At 62.5% G+C, this 11,884-nt stretch overlaps 2 protein-coding genes across 7 annotated transcripts; one reads left to right on the top strand and one right to left on the bottom strand.

The window, feature by feature from the left end:
- Nucleotides 1-111: 111 nt before the first annotated feature.
- On the bottom strand, nt 112-2,098 carry LOC120307568 (small nuclear ribonucleoprotein-associated protein B'). Its single transcript, XM_039342438.1, has 7 exons — nt 2,000-2,098; nt 1,766-1,917; nt 1,532-1,643; nt 1,060-1,212; nt 769-907; nt 458-583; nt 112-288 (listed from the first exon to the last, which is right to left on the bottom strand). The coding sequence occupies exons 1-7, from the start codon at nt 2,000-2,002 to the stop codon at nt 251-253; spliced, it is 723 nt and encodes a 240-aa protein (XP_039198372.1). The 5' UTR covers nt 2,003-2,098; the 3' UTR covers nt 112-250.
- Nucleotides 2,099-2,233: 135 nt separating this feature from the next.
- Nucleotides 2,234-11,804, top strand: ELMO2 (engulfment and cell motility 2). 6 transcript variants are annotated; one of them, XR_005556578.1, is made up of 24 exons: nt 2,234-2,388; nt 3,386-3,513; nt 3,641-3,681; nt 3,823-3,895; nt 4,030-4,080; nt 4,245-4,426; nt 5,020-5,119; nt 5,198-5,349; nt 5,432-5,510; nt 5,770-5,805; nt 6,057-6,107; nt 6,316-6,438; nt 6,529-6,663; nt 6,746-6,850; nt 6,940-7,048; nt 7,611-7,747; nt 7,830-7,993; nt 8,081-8,193; nt 8,268-8,375; nt 8,490-8,572; nt 8,674-8,751; nt 9,206-9,625; nt 9,957-10,146; nt 11,504-11,640. XR_005556578.1 is itself a non-coding variant. In XM_039342434.1 (22 exons), exons 2-22 carry the CDS (start codon nt 3,436-3,438, stop codon nt 11,702-11,704), a joined length of 2,199 nt encoding a protein of 732 aa, XP_039198368.1. In that variant the 5' UTR covers nt 2,234-2,388; nt 3,386-3,435; the 3' UTR covers nt 11,705-11,803. The 6 variants fall into 6 exon arrangements, 4 of the variants coding, with proteins under 4 accessions (XP_039198368.1, XP_039198371.1, XP_039198370.1 ...); XR_005556579.1 differs by lacking the exon at nt 9,206-9,625; XM_039342434.1 differs by lacking the exons at nt 9,206-9,625; nt 9,957-10,146 and having other exon boundaries at nt 11,504-11,803.
- The last annotated feature ends 80 nt before the right edge of the window (nt 11,805-11,884 follow it).

The following is an 11,884-nucleotide window of genomic DNA, read 5'->3' as shown; positions in this document are numbered from 1 at the left end:
TGCTACCAAGGAAAGGGATGGGCCTCAGGAGGCCAAGGCATCCAAAAACATTCAGTCCCAAAACCATTTTTTCTTTCCCCAAATACACGCCTAACAGTAACACCACAGGAAGAAATGTCAAGAGTTTTATTAGAAATGGGCAACATGACATCAAAAAACAGAGCACATACATACACAGCTAATTATACTCCTGCCATCTTGCGATCACCAAGTTCGGCCCCCGTGAGTCCCACTGGGTTCAGCATGGGTGTCAAGGCCTAGGCGGGCGCATGCCAGGAGGAGGGGGACCTGAAAACAAAAGTCACAAGTGTCAATTATTTGCAGTTGTGAGAATATTGTAGCGCTACTGAGTAATTTGTTTTCAACCCAGCTATCGCAATGGCCTTTCATACTGAATCAAACGCCACCACTTTGGCAGCTTATCTCAGAATTCTTTCTTGCTCAAAAGAGTACTTACCCCTCATGCCAGGAGGTGGCGGCCTCATTCCCGGTGGCGGCATCCCCAGTGGTGAGCCACGGCCTGGGGGCATCCCCATAGGAGGGCCCATGGGTGGTCTCATACCAGGAGGCGGCCCCATCATTCCTAGAGCAGAAGAGCAGAAGCATCAGCAACTGGCAGTCCCTTCCCTCCGGCATTCTAGCCCAGCAGAGACCTCAGAGTAATCCTGCTTTGACAACAGCTCCTCACAGCAGTGCTCAGATACTGCCATTCATCATAGGTCCCGTCAGCTCCGGTAGCGAGGAGGGGGTGGCTTAGTCAACACTCACCTGGAGGGGGAGTGCCCCTTCCCATGGGCGGGGGAGGGCCCCCACGGCCTGGTGCGTATTGAGTCGGGGCTCCTGCTATACTAGCTGTGGCAGCAGCAGCAGCGGCAGCAACCGTCCCTCGACTCTGAGGTGTCATTACCTGTAAAGAAAAAACAGCTTGAATGTGATGCGCCGCTCATCTCTGTCCACGTCCACAAGGAGAGAAAGAGAAAAGGGTTTATCAGCCGGAAGCCGCCTGACACCAAAGCCGCACTCCATTCTCAACGCAGCTGGACGTGGCTCTGCTCTTACCTGTTGTGATGGTCCACCAACTCCACGCACAGGACCGGCCAAACCCGCAGGCGCTTGGGGCATGGGAGCCCCGGCTGGGACTCCTCTTCCAGCAGCTCTGCCGACACCGGGTCCTCCTGCTGCCCCAGCCAGTGGCACACGGGCAATCCCAGTCTGGAAAAGAGCTGAAGCGTCACCACACAGCAGCCGAATCCCCAGAGTGTTATTTCACCAGCGCTTCACAGGCTCCTTTTGCTGGACCGATTCCTCCCAGGGGAGTTTTTCTTCGCCATTTGACAATCCTCCGTGATTTGTCTCTAACAAACCTGGCCCGTTCAATCCGCTGCGTTCCCTGGCAGCCCACCCTCTCGGCGTCCAGAGCAGGAGGGGGCAGTGAGCAGAAGCAGCCGGGCCCGAAGCCTCCCAAGGGTGCCGTGAGGAGCTCGTGCATCGCTGCTGCTCCCCACCTCCGGTCCCCCCCACCCCGGCTTACGTCCTTGGGGGGCGGCCCCTCCACCGTCATGGAGACCAGGTTCTCGCCACGGAGCAGCACCAGGCCCAGCACGCGCTTCTCCTCCCGCTCGGGCTGCTTGGAGTTCTTGGGCCTGCGAAGGGAAGGACGGAGGGAAGAGACGCCGCTTACCGCCCGGGCCCCTCCTCGACCCCCCCCTTCGCTCCCCGTCTCCCGTCGCCGGCCACCCCCGTCCCCTTCCCCTCCCCCCTTTACTTGATCTTGCGGAACTCGTCGCAGTCGCAGAGGATGAGGTTCATGTGCTTGTCGAAGGCCTTGAAGGTGCCAATGAAGACGCGCCCGTCCTGCAGGATGCACCGCATGCGGTAGTCGATGTGCTGCAGCATCTTGCTGCTCTTGCCCACCGTCTGCGGGAAGAAGAGGCAGGCGGTCAGCGCGGGGCGGGAGGTTCCCCCCCGGCCCGGGTCCACCCGCCGGGCCCAGCCTCACCATGGTGGCGGCGTCGCGGCTCTTTCCTTCGCGCCGGCCGCTTCCCTTCCCTTCCCGCTGCCTCGCGAACCGCCAACGCGCACCCGCTTCCGCCGGAACCGGAAAGAAAGCTCACTTCCGGCCCCGGCCCCATACACCCCGGCGGCCGCCGGACCAGAGCAACGCCGCGGTTTCCATGACAGCGACGGCCTTGCCGATCCGCCAATGGGAGAGGGCGCTGGGGAGCCGCGGCGGCGGCCTCTCCCAATCCGCGGGAGAGGCGGGGCCGAAGAGCGGAAGGCCGAGGGGGCGGGGCCGAGCCGAGCCCAGCAGGAGCGCGGAGCCCCGAGCGGTGGGAGGCCGCCGGGCATTGCCCCCCCCCGCAGCCCCCGCCCGGCGTTCCCGGGCAGGTGAGGACGCGGCCTCCGCTCGGCCGGGGAAAGCGCCGCCGCGGGAGGGTCCGGGCCCCGGAATGGAGGCCGTGGCCCCCTTGGACGCTGCCCCGGCGCTGTCTGTCGGGACGACCCAAAGGCCGCCTACGGGCATCTCGGGCCCGACCGGGGGCGCTGCGCCAGGCCCTGAAGAAGAGCCCGGGAGGGAGGGGGAGCCCGCCTCGGTCTCCACGGAGATTCAGTCCGGGGATCCCTGGGGGGACGCCCCCTCTTGTTGCCCGCAGAGGGACCAACCCCCCCCGCTCCCTTCCTTTCCGGCTGCAGCGCCGTCGCCGGTCCGCAAGCAGGGAGCCTCCTTCCCCCAGGAGGGGGCCCGGCGGGAGAAGCCGGCCTGGGCATCTCAGGGCTCCGCCGTTTCCCCCCTTGCTGTCTTCGTATGGCCGGGGGGGGGAGAGACCGCCCTGAGCAAAAGCCCCGCCGCCTCCCTCCCCCCCCGCCTGACTCTCCTCCCCGGCCTCCCGCCGCTCCTGCTGCTGCCGCCGCCCCCCTGCAGACGGCCGGCCGGGTGCCCAGAGCGGCAGCTCCCTCCCCCGCCCCCCTCTGGGGTACAACCCCCCATTCGACCGAGGCCAACCTCGTCTCTTTCTCCACGGCTGACCCGCGGGAGGGGGCATCCGTTGTCTGGCGCCCTGCGAGTGGAGTGAAGCCCACCGGAACGGGGCCTGTGCGCCTATCAGGAGTTTCACTCGATTTATTTTGCCTCCCCTCCCCCTCCTCATGAACTGGGGGGGGGTCTCTGACCGTGCCTGCAGACGCACCATGCTGGGGGTCCTCTGGCAGGAAGGGAAATCCGGGAAGTATCCCGATGTATCTGGTGGGGCCCAGAGAGCATGCGCGGCCGGCACAGGCCCTCGGCTGACCCCTGGGCTGGAACCGGCAATGGGCCTGAGGTTTGGGCTGTTGGCTCCAGCGGTGGGAAAGCCACCCATCTGCCAACCCTTTTCTGTTGTGGCAGGTCTGGAAGAGGATCCCCGTTTCTAGCGAGAAAGCTGGGTCTCTAAAGAGATGCTGCCCCTGCCAGACATAGTTAAGGTGGCCGTGGAGTGGCCTGGGGCCAACGGCCAGTTGCTGGAGTTTGACCAGGTGAGAGTAAAGGGTGCCCAGTGTTTGCAGGAGTGAGGCCTGGACAGTGAGCACAGCAGGGTGGCTGTGGATGATGGTGGGGTTGTCTCAGAGAAGCCTCCTAGCTCACGATTCTCGCCCTTTTCAGAAGCGGCCCCTGGTCTCCATCATCAAGGAAGTCTGTGACGGGTGAGTGCCCGCCAGTCGGATCAGCCTCCTCTTCCCCCCCCCAGTCTTCTTAGCTGGGGCCCTAGGAGCACCCACTCTCTCAGGTGAAGAACGGCCAGGCTGGAAGGCTCAAGCGCCCTTCCTGTGTTTGTCCCCTGGCAGATGGTCCCTGCCTAACCCTGAATACTACACGCTACGTTATGCCGATGGAGCACAGCTGTACATAACGGAACAGGTAGGTGTGCAATCCTCCCTTATTGCAGTCCTTACCCTAGAGTCCCAACACGTTTTCTTTCTTTCACACACACACACACACACACACACACAATTGACCGGTGTTAAGCCAGCTTTTGTCTTTGTGCCCTACAGACTCGTGGCGACATCAAGAATGGGACCATCCTCCAGTTGGCGGTTTCTCCAGTAGGTTCTGGCTGCTGCTAGCCCTTCCGGATGCGGCTTGGGGGGGTGGGGCTCTTTTTTCTCCTCCCTCCACCCCCCCTTTGCCAGTTGCAGCGTTGAGGACCTGCTCTGGCTCCCTGTCTCCCGAGCGAGATGGGGAGGGGCTCCCGATGCCTTCTTTTCAGTCCAGGGCCGCCCGCCAACTGATGGACCGGACCCAGTCCTCCAGCTTGGAGGGCCGCCTGGAGGCCATGAAGGAACTCGCCAAGCTCTCGGCAGACGTCACCTTTGCCACTGAGTTCATCAACATGGATGGCATTGCGGTGCTCACCCGGCTGGTGGAGGGCAGCTCCAAGCTCCTCTCTCAGTAAGTGCCGGGCTGCTCTTCAGTAGGAGCTCCTCTTCTCCCCCCCCCCACACACACTCCTGTCTTTGCAAACACTCCTGGCACCTTTGCCCAGGGCACCCCAGCGGAGGAATGAGCTTCCGATTGCTCCAAGACCTCATGGCTGTCAAGGAGTGGCTCTCCAGGGGAGACGAGGAGGGGCACGGAGGTAGTCAATCCCTCCTAGTGCTTTCCTAAGGATGGGGAAAGGATGGCAGCAGGTCATAAGGCTAGTCCTATTTCTAGAAAGCCCAGGAAAAGGGAAGAAGAGAGCCATCTAGGGGCCCTGTCCTGTGGGAAGCATTGTCCCCCCATTGGGTATAGACTGCCTTTAGCCGGTGTTGCAGTCGGTGGAGGGTGCGCTCAGGGGCAGGGCTTTGTCTCCTGAAGCCCCCGGGCAGCAAGGGTGGCCTCCTCCATGGCCGTCGCCCGTTTTGGCTGGCGGGAACATCACCAGTGGGGCCCTGTCAGAGAAGAGCCGAAGGGGTTGTCTGAGGTTTGACAGCCAGGTGAGAAAGAGCCGCGCAGCAGCCTGTGGACCAGGGAGCGTGGACGGTTTACGTCTTCCCCTGCAGCTACGGCGAGACGCTGGCCTTCACCCTGACAGCCTTCTTGGAGCTCATGGACCACGGCCTCATCTCCTGGGACACCATCTCCATCGGCTTCATCAAGCAGGTGCCGTCCCCTGGGAGGAGAGCGGGCATGTCCTGGTGAACCGGGCTGGTGCTGACTGGAGGTTCCTTCTGCTGGCAGATCGCAGAGTACGTGAGCCAGCCGACGGTGGACGTCTCCATCCTGCAGCGCTCCCTGGCCATCCTGGAGAGCATGGTGCTGAACAGCCAGGCTCTCTATCAGAAGATTGCGGAGGAGATCACGGTCGGGCAGCTGCTCTCCCACCTCCAAGTGTGAGTGTCCCAGGGCTTGGGGCTTCCCCTTGCCCTCCCCCTGGCAGAGCTGGATGAGTGTTCTCTCTGGCTCTCCCTACAGCTCCAACCAGGAGATCCAGACATATGCAATAGCGTTGATCAATGCTCTCTTCCTGAAGGCTCCTGAGGAGAAGAGGCAGGTAGGTGGCAGGGACCGGGGGGGAGGGGGCATGCCCTGTCGACTGGGGAGAGGGCCAGCGGAGGCAGGCCTTGCTCTTTTCCTGGGGGGGGGGGGGCAGAGCCGTCTCTGGGGTGGGGGCTGGCTTGAGTGTCTTCATGTGCACCCCCTCCATCTGTATCCTGTGAAAGGCTGTGTTCCCCCCTCCCTGTTTCCCCCCCCCCCGTCTGCTGATTCTGTCATCTGCTCCTTTTGTGTCTGTTTCTGCTTTCCGCCCCCAGGACCAGCTTGTTAGTCCGCTAGACCTGCCCTGCACTGTAAGTCGATCCCTGTGGCAGAGAACGGAGGCCCGGCAGGCTCCGAATCCTCTTTCAGGGTGCTGGGATGCACGGAAAGCCTGGGAGGAGCAGGGGGGCCCAGGGGCAGGAGGCTACTCCGGCTGTGGGGTTTTTGCAGATGGCTTCCCTGGTGGGCAGGGGAGCAGCACAGGTGGGGGGAGGTCCAGAAGGTGGCCCCTCCGTCTCCCTTCCTTCCACCACCCGCCATTTCCTTTGTACCTTCCTGGCAGGAGATGGCCGAGGCCTCTGCCCAGAAGCAGCTGCGTTCAGCCATCCTGACGGTAAGGCTCGGGGTCAAAGACGCTCTCCCTAGTTAGCGTTGCTGTCTATCGGCCTTCCCTTCAGCTGGGCCTTACAAGGCCTCACCCTGCAAGGCAGCTCGCCCTTGCCAGTTAGCAGGCAGCGTGCCGGCCGCAGCAGTCTGGGCCAGTGGACAGCTGCGAGGCGGTGGGGGCTGCTCCTGCTGACTGTTTTCACGCTTCCCCCTAGCATGTCATCCGAGGGAACCGCCCAATCAAAACCGAGATGGCCCACCAGCTGTACGTGCTACAGGTCTTGACTCTCAACCTCCGGGAGGAGCGGATGATGACCAAAATGGACCCCAGTGACCAGGTGGTGGGCAGGGTAGCCCCCTGCAGCCTTCAGGGCGGGTGTCCGGCTGCCGCCACTGCCCAGACTCACCGTCCCCCTTGTCCCACGCAGGCCCAGCGGGACGTCCTCTTTGAGCTGCGCAGGATCGCATTCGAGGCCGAGGCCGAGAGCAGCGGCGTCCCTGGCGGCGGAGCAGAGAAGCGCAAGGCGGTCTACACCAAGGACTACAAGATGCTGGGCTTCATGGTCGGTTGGCGGTGTGCAGGGAGGGGAGCCCGGCCGGTGGGGCTGCCAGGCCAGGGGCCAAGAGACCCTCTTGTTTCCACAGAGCCCTGCCAACCCCGCCCTGGACTTCCTCCAGACCCCGCCAGGCATGTTGGCCTTGGACAACATGCTCTACCTGGCCAGACACCATCAGGATGCCTACATCCGAGTAAGGGACCCGGCTGCTTCCCACGGGGGACCCTGCGCAAGCAGCCACCTGGCTCCCCCTCACCGTGCGCCTCTCTCCCTGCCCCACAGATTGTCCTGGAGAATAGCAGTCCGGAGGACAAGCATGCCTGTCCCTTTGGGCGCAGCGCCATCGAGCTCACCAGGATGCTCTGCGAGATCTTGCAGATTGGAGAACTTCGTAAGTGGGGTCTGGTGGGGAACCCAGGGAAGCCCCCTCCCCCCCCGTGGAGAAGCCACTCGGGCTAGAAGTGGGGCTGCTCCCCTTCTCCTCTGAGCCCTGGGGGGACCTACCGGCTAAGGCCTTTCCCTGAGCACCACTTGGCCCAACCGGATGTGGCCCAGCAGGGATGTTGGAGCCTCAGAGGGCTGCTTCACGGGGCAGCCGTGGCCTGGTACGTGGGTGGGACAAGGATGGTTGTTGAGCTGCCACTGGCTGCTGCGGGGGGGCCGTTCACTTCCCAAAGGCTGGTCGGAAAGGGAAAAGCTCCGCCTGGCCATCCGGCGCCTCAGGGGCTATGAGCATCCCTGTGTGTTCAGCTGGGACGTTGTGACATTTTTGTGCAATTTCTCACGTACACAAAGTGCACTTCCCAGTGCTTTTCTGCTGATGCCTCCGTGCAGTCTGGGAATGTTTGCCCTGGATCTCCCTCCCTCCCTCCCTCCCTCCCAAAGCTCAGCCTGGGGGAAAGTGGGCCTGCCCGGCCGCTCTGACGTCCCGCTTCCTCCCTGTCTCTGCCAAGCCAACGAGGGCCGGAACGACTACCACCCCATGTTCTTCACGCACGACCAGGCCCTGGAGGAGCTCTTCGCCATCTGCATCCAGCTGCTGAACCGGACCTGGAAAGAGATGCGGGCGACAGGCGAGGACTTCCACAAGGTGGGCGTGGCCTCCCCCTCCTCCCCCTCCCTCCCTCTGCAGCCCCGCTGCCCTCCTCCTCCTCCTCCTCCTCCTCCGCCAGGTGATGCAGGTGGTGAGGGAGCAGATCACCCGGGCCCTGCCCGCCAGGCCCCCCTCCCTGGACCAGTTCCAGAGCAAGCTGCGGGGGCTGGGGTACTCGGAGGTGCTGCGCTTGCGCCAGTCGGAGCGGATGAGCCAGGACGACTTCCAGTCCCCACCCATCGTGTGAGTGTCTCAGGGAGGGGCCCTGGGAAGGCGCGGGGAGGGGACACAGGCCCCCCTCTGATGCACCTGCTGGCTGGCCTTCCCCAGGGAGCTGCGGGAGAAGATCCAGCCGGAGATCCTGGCGCTCATTAAGCAGCAGCGCCTGAACCGCCTCTGCGAGGGAAGCAGCTTCCGCAAAGTGGGCAACCGGAGGAGGCAAGGTGAGCCGGGGATCCTGCGGCAACCGGGGGGTCTCATGGGGGGGCTTTGCCGAGACCGTTTCCCTGCCTTGCAGAGCGCTTCTGGTACTGCCGCCTGGCCCTGAACCACAAGACGCTCCACTACGGGGACCTGGAGGAGAACGCCCAGGGGGGGGCCACCCTGGAGTCGCTGCAGGAGAAGAGTAGGCTGGGGGTGGGGCTGGGCGGGTGTGCAGCAGCTCTCCAGCCCTGGGGGGAGGGTCTGTCCAGGTGGGCCTTTGGAGGGCCGGGCCTGATGGCCGCCGCTCTTCCCTTAGTCCCCGTGGCAGACATCAAGGCCGTTCTCACCGGGAAAGAGTGTCCTCACATGAAGGAGAAGGGGGCGCTGAAGCAGAACAAGGTACGGGTGTCCCAGGGAGCCCCCCCAAAGGCTTCTGCCCAGGGATGGGGGGAAGGGAGAGGGCCACCTCCCTGTCCCTGACTTCTCTCCCCATCCCCAAGGAGGCCCTGGAACTGGCTTTCTCCATCCTTTATGAACCGGACGAGACCCTGAACTTTATCGCACCCAACAAATACGAGGTGAGCAGCAGGTGCAGGTGGGGGAGCCCAGGGCTGCTTTTATCCTGCTGGGCTGGCCCTCGGGTTGCTCTGCCCCCCCCCAGCCAGCTTTCCTTTCCCGAGGGAAGGCCTTCACGGCTGCTTCTGCACTGAGAAGGCTAGCATTGGAGGGGGCTCTGGAGGCCATCTAGTCTGCCCCTGTTGAGGAAAGGAAGTAAAGCACCCCAATAGGTGCCTGTCCAGCCTTGGCCCGAACACATCCCCCTCAACAGGGGAGACACCCCCCCACCCCTGCATCATTGGCCTCTCTGTTGAACTGCTCCTCTTTCTGACCTTTGGTGCGAAGGTCCTTTCCTGAGGACTGTTCAAATTGTGGACTTGGATTCCGGGAAAGGGGCCCTGGAAAGCCTCCCCTCTTCACTGGGGTTTCTTGCGGGGCCACCAAAAGAGCCTTGTCGTTTCCTCCTCCTTTTAGATCGGTCAGAGTAGAAATTTTTGAAGATGTGTTAGAAATCCCTGCTCTGTGCATTTGCACCCCCTTGGTGGCCCCCCTTCCGCAGACTTCATCCCTCAGACTGGACGCCTGCCAGTCGCCGTCTCTGCGCTCCCGGCAGGAGCAGCGCCTTAAATCCTCCACCACTCGGGCCCTCCTCGCTCAGCGGTTCCCGGGGGGCCCTTGGCTCCTGGCAGTTAAGGAGAATCTTTCTGGCTCTGTGAACCGGCGGTGGTGCTGGCTGCAGGGCGGAGGATGTTCTTCCCTGTGTAGCCGCCGCTTTGAGCAAATGGAGCTCTCTGTGCTCAGGCGCTCGCCCGCTGCTTGCGCGGTCCAGCTCCCAATGAGCCGCACCCCGGTACCAAGCTGCATCTCTCGGGTTGGGGACCCCCGATTTGAAAGGTGGCTGCATCACCCCTCTTGCGCCCCCTCAGAAGACGCAGCTCCTCCCGCTGAACCCTCCTGGATCATTTCTTGGCCCCTGGCCGCCAGTGCCCCGTTTTGGACACCCCAGGAGAGGGACAGGGGGCCCAATGTGGGTCGTGCTGCTCTTACTTCCCCTGTGGCAGCTGCCTGGATGGTCCTTGGGGCAGTTCTGGGTTCCAGGAGGACGGGCAGGAGCTGCCAGCAGGCCAAATGCGCTTCTTGCAGGTTTCCGGATTGTGGAGGAGGGGTGGAGATAAGGAGAGGCCTGCTGCCCCTCCCCAACCCGTTTTCTCCTCGTGTCTCCCAGTTTCTTTGGGGCTGACAAGCAGGAGGTGGAACGGCAGCCTCTCCAGTCCCTTGTCCTGCCGCACTGAGCTAATCTGAAATCTCCGGCATTAATAACCTCCCGTGGGTGTAGGGCTGCCTCTTTAAAACATGCAGGTTGGTGACCATCATCAGCCTGGCCGTAATGAAGACTGCAGGCTAACGGTGTGCAGGTGAATAAAGTGCCTCTGTTGTCTGGTCTGCGTCCCCTCCCTGAGTCTCCTCTCCCTGCTCTGCTCAGGAGCCGCCACAGTGTCTCTCGCCATCCAGCCAGGAGAAGCCACCTCTTTTGGGGCAGCCTCTTCCTCTCGGCTGACGGCCTGCGTGGTGTAGGGAGGAGAGCTGCTGCCCTCTGGCTCTGCTCCCCTGGTTCTGCCTCTGCCCCCTGGGGCAGGAGAGCATCAGCCGCCCCTCCTCCAGGATGGCCCTTCAGAAAGGCCAGGGCTGAAGAACCCAGCTCTGTCAACCGTCCCTTGCGGGCCTTGGTGGTGGCGGCGGCGGCAGCAGCGGCCTTCTTCCTCCTCTCGCCTTGCTCCGGTCGGGATGGTGGTGACTGGAACACGGGCTCCCCATGGGATCTGACCGGGCTAACGCGGGAGTAGGCTGGGGGAACCACTAGTGGAGCGAAAGCTCCCTGGCCTTCATAGCAGAAGCTCTGCCTCATTGCTGGTTGAGCTGTGAGAAGAGGCAGATCCTTCCCAGAGGGGCCAGGCCAGCTCTGCCCCATCCTGCACTCGGGTGTGTTCCCCACTCGGGTGCAGAGTGGGACTTTTCTCCCCTTCTCCCAGCTTTGGTTTCCAAAGGGAGGAAACTTCCTGGGCTGTGATACGGACAATAGAGCTGGAAGGGACCTTGGAGGTCTTCCAGTCCAGCCCCCTGCTTAGGCAGGAGACTATATCATTTCAGACAAATGGCTGTCCAGTCTCTTGTTGAACACCTCCATTGATGAAGCACCCACAACATCTGGAGGCAAGCTGTTCTGCTGGTTAATTGTCCTCATTGTTAGGAAGTTTCTCCTTAATTCCAGGTTGCTTCTCTCTTTGGTCCGTTTCCAACCATTGTCCTGTCTTCAGGTGTTTTGGAAAATAGGTTGACCCCCCCCTCCTCGTGGCAGCACCTCAAATACTGGAATACTGCCATGTCCCCCCTAGTCCTTCTTTTCTCTAGACTGGCCATATCCAATTCCTGCAGCCGTTCTTCATATATTTTAGTCTCCAGGCTTTTAATCATCTTAGTTGCTTTTCTTTGCGTTTTTCTCAAAGTCTCAGCATCTTTTTTGTAACCTGACCAAAACTGGATGCCGTATTCCAGGTGGGTCCTTACTAAGGCTTTATAAGGCAGTACTGAGGCTTCAGTGATTTTGATTCTGTTCCTCGGCCTAGAAGCAGCCGGGCTCCTGTAGCGCTTGAAGTGGGTCGAGGAGCGGCAGAGGCTGCCAGGAGGGTCTTCGCGGAGCGGGGGTGGGTGGGCGGGTTTGGCTAGTCTCCCTCTTTCCCCTCCCAGCCTGAGACGCTCTTTTGCTGCCCCCAGTTCTGCATCTGGGTCGACGGGCTCCACGCCTTGCTGGGGAAGGACATGGCGAGCGAGCTGACCAAGAGCGACCTGGAGACGCTGCTCAGCATGGAGATGAAGCTGCGCCTGCTGGACCTGGAGAACGTCCAGATCCCCGAGGAGCCCCCGCCCGTCCCCCGCGAGCCCAGCAGCTATGACTTCGTCTACCACTACGGCTGAGCCGCCTCCGCCCGGCCCCGGCGGGGTCCACGGACAGGGCGGGGGGGGGGTCGCGGGGCGGTGGTTGGACCTGGCGCGCTCCCCCCTTCCTCCCCCCCCCATTAAAGCTGGTTTTCCCCTTCCAGCCCGGCTCCGGCCTCTTATTCGCGCCGCGGGCGGCAGGGGGCGCTGGGCGGCCGG

This window comes from Crotalus tigris, unplaced genomic scaffold (genome assembly GCF_016545835.1).
Source record: "Crotalus tigris isolate CLP2741 ecotype Arizona unplaced genomic scaffold, ASM1654583v1 scf7180000017791.1120302, whole genome shotgun sequence".
Classification (NCBI taxonomy): Eukaryota; Metazoa; Chordata; class Lepidosauria; order Squamata; family Viperidae; genus Crotalus; species Crotalus tigris.
The sequence above is the reverse complement of the archived record's forward strand: the minus strand, read 5'-3'. Positions and strand labels throughout refer to the sequence as shown.

Excerpts from the sequence above, each read along its gene's own strand:
- LOC120307568 (XM_039342438.1), bottom strand. Across the intron at positions 908-1,059 it reads TTGGTGGACCATCACAACAG|GTAATGACACCTCAGAGTCG; the intron begins GTAAGAGCAGAG and ends TTTTCTTTACAG. Across the intron at positions 289-457 it reads GCCACCTCCTGGCATGAGGG|GTCCCCCTCCTCCTGGCATG; the intron begins GTAAGTACTCTT and ends TTTTGTTTTCAG.
- ELMO2 (XM_039342434.1), top strand. The coding sequence starts at position 3,436 with ATGCTGCCCCTGCCAGACATAGTTAAGGTGGCCGTGGAGTGGCCTGGG. Across the intron at positions 4,081-4,244 it reads TCCAGTTGGCGGTTTCTCCA|TCCAGGGCCGCCCGCCAACT; the intron begins GTAGGTTCTGGC and ends CCTTCTTTTCAG. Across the intron at positions 8,752-11,503 it reads TCGCACCCAACAAATACGAG|TTCTGCATCTGGGTCGACGG; the intron begins GTGAGCAGCAGG and ends TGCTGCCCCCAG.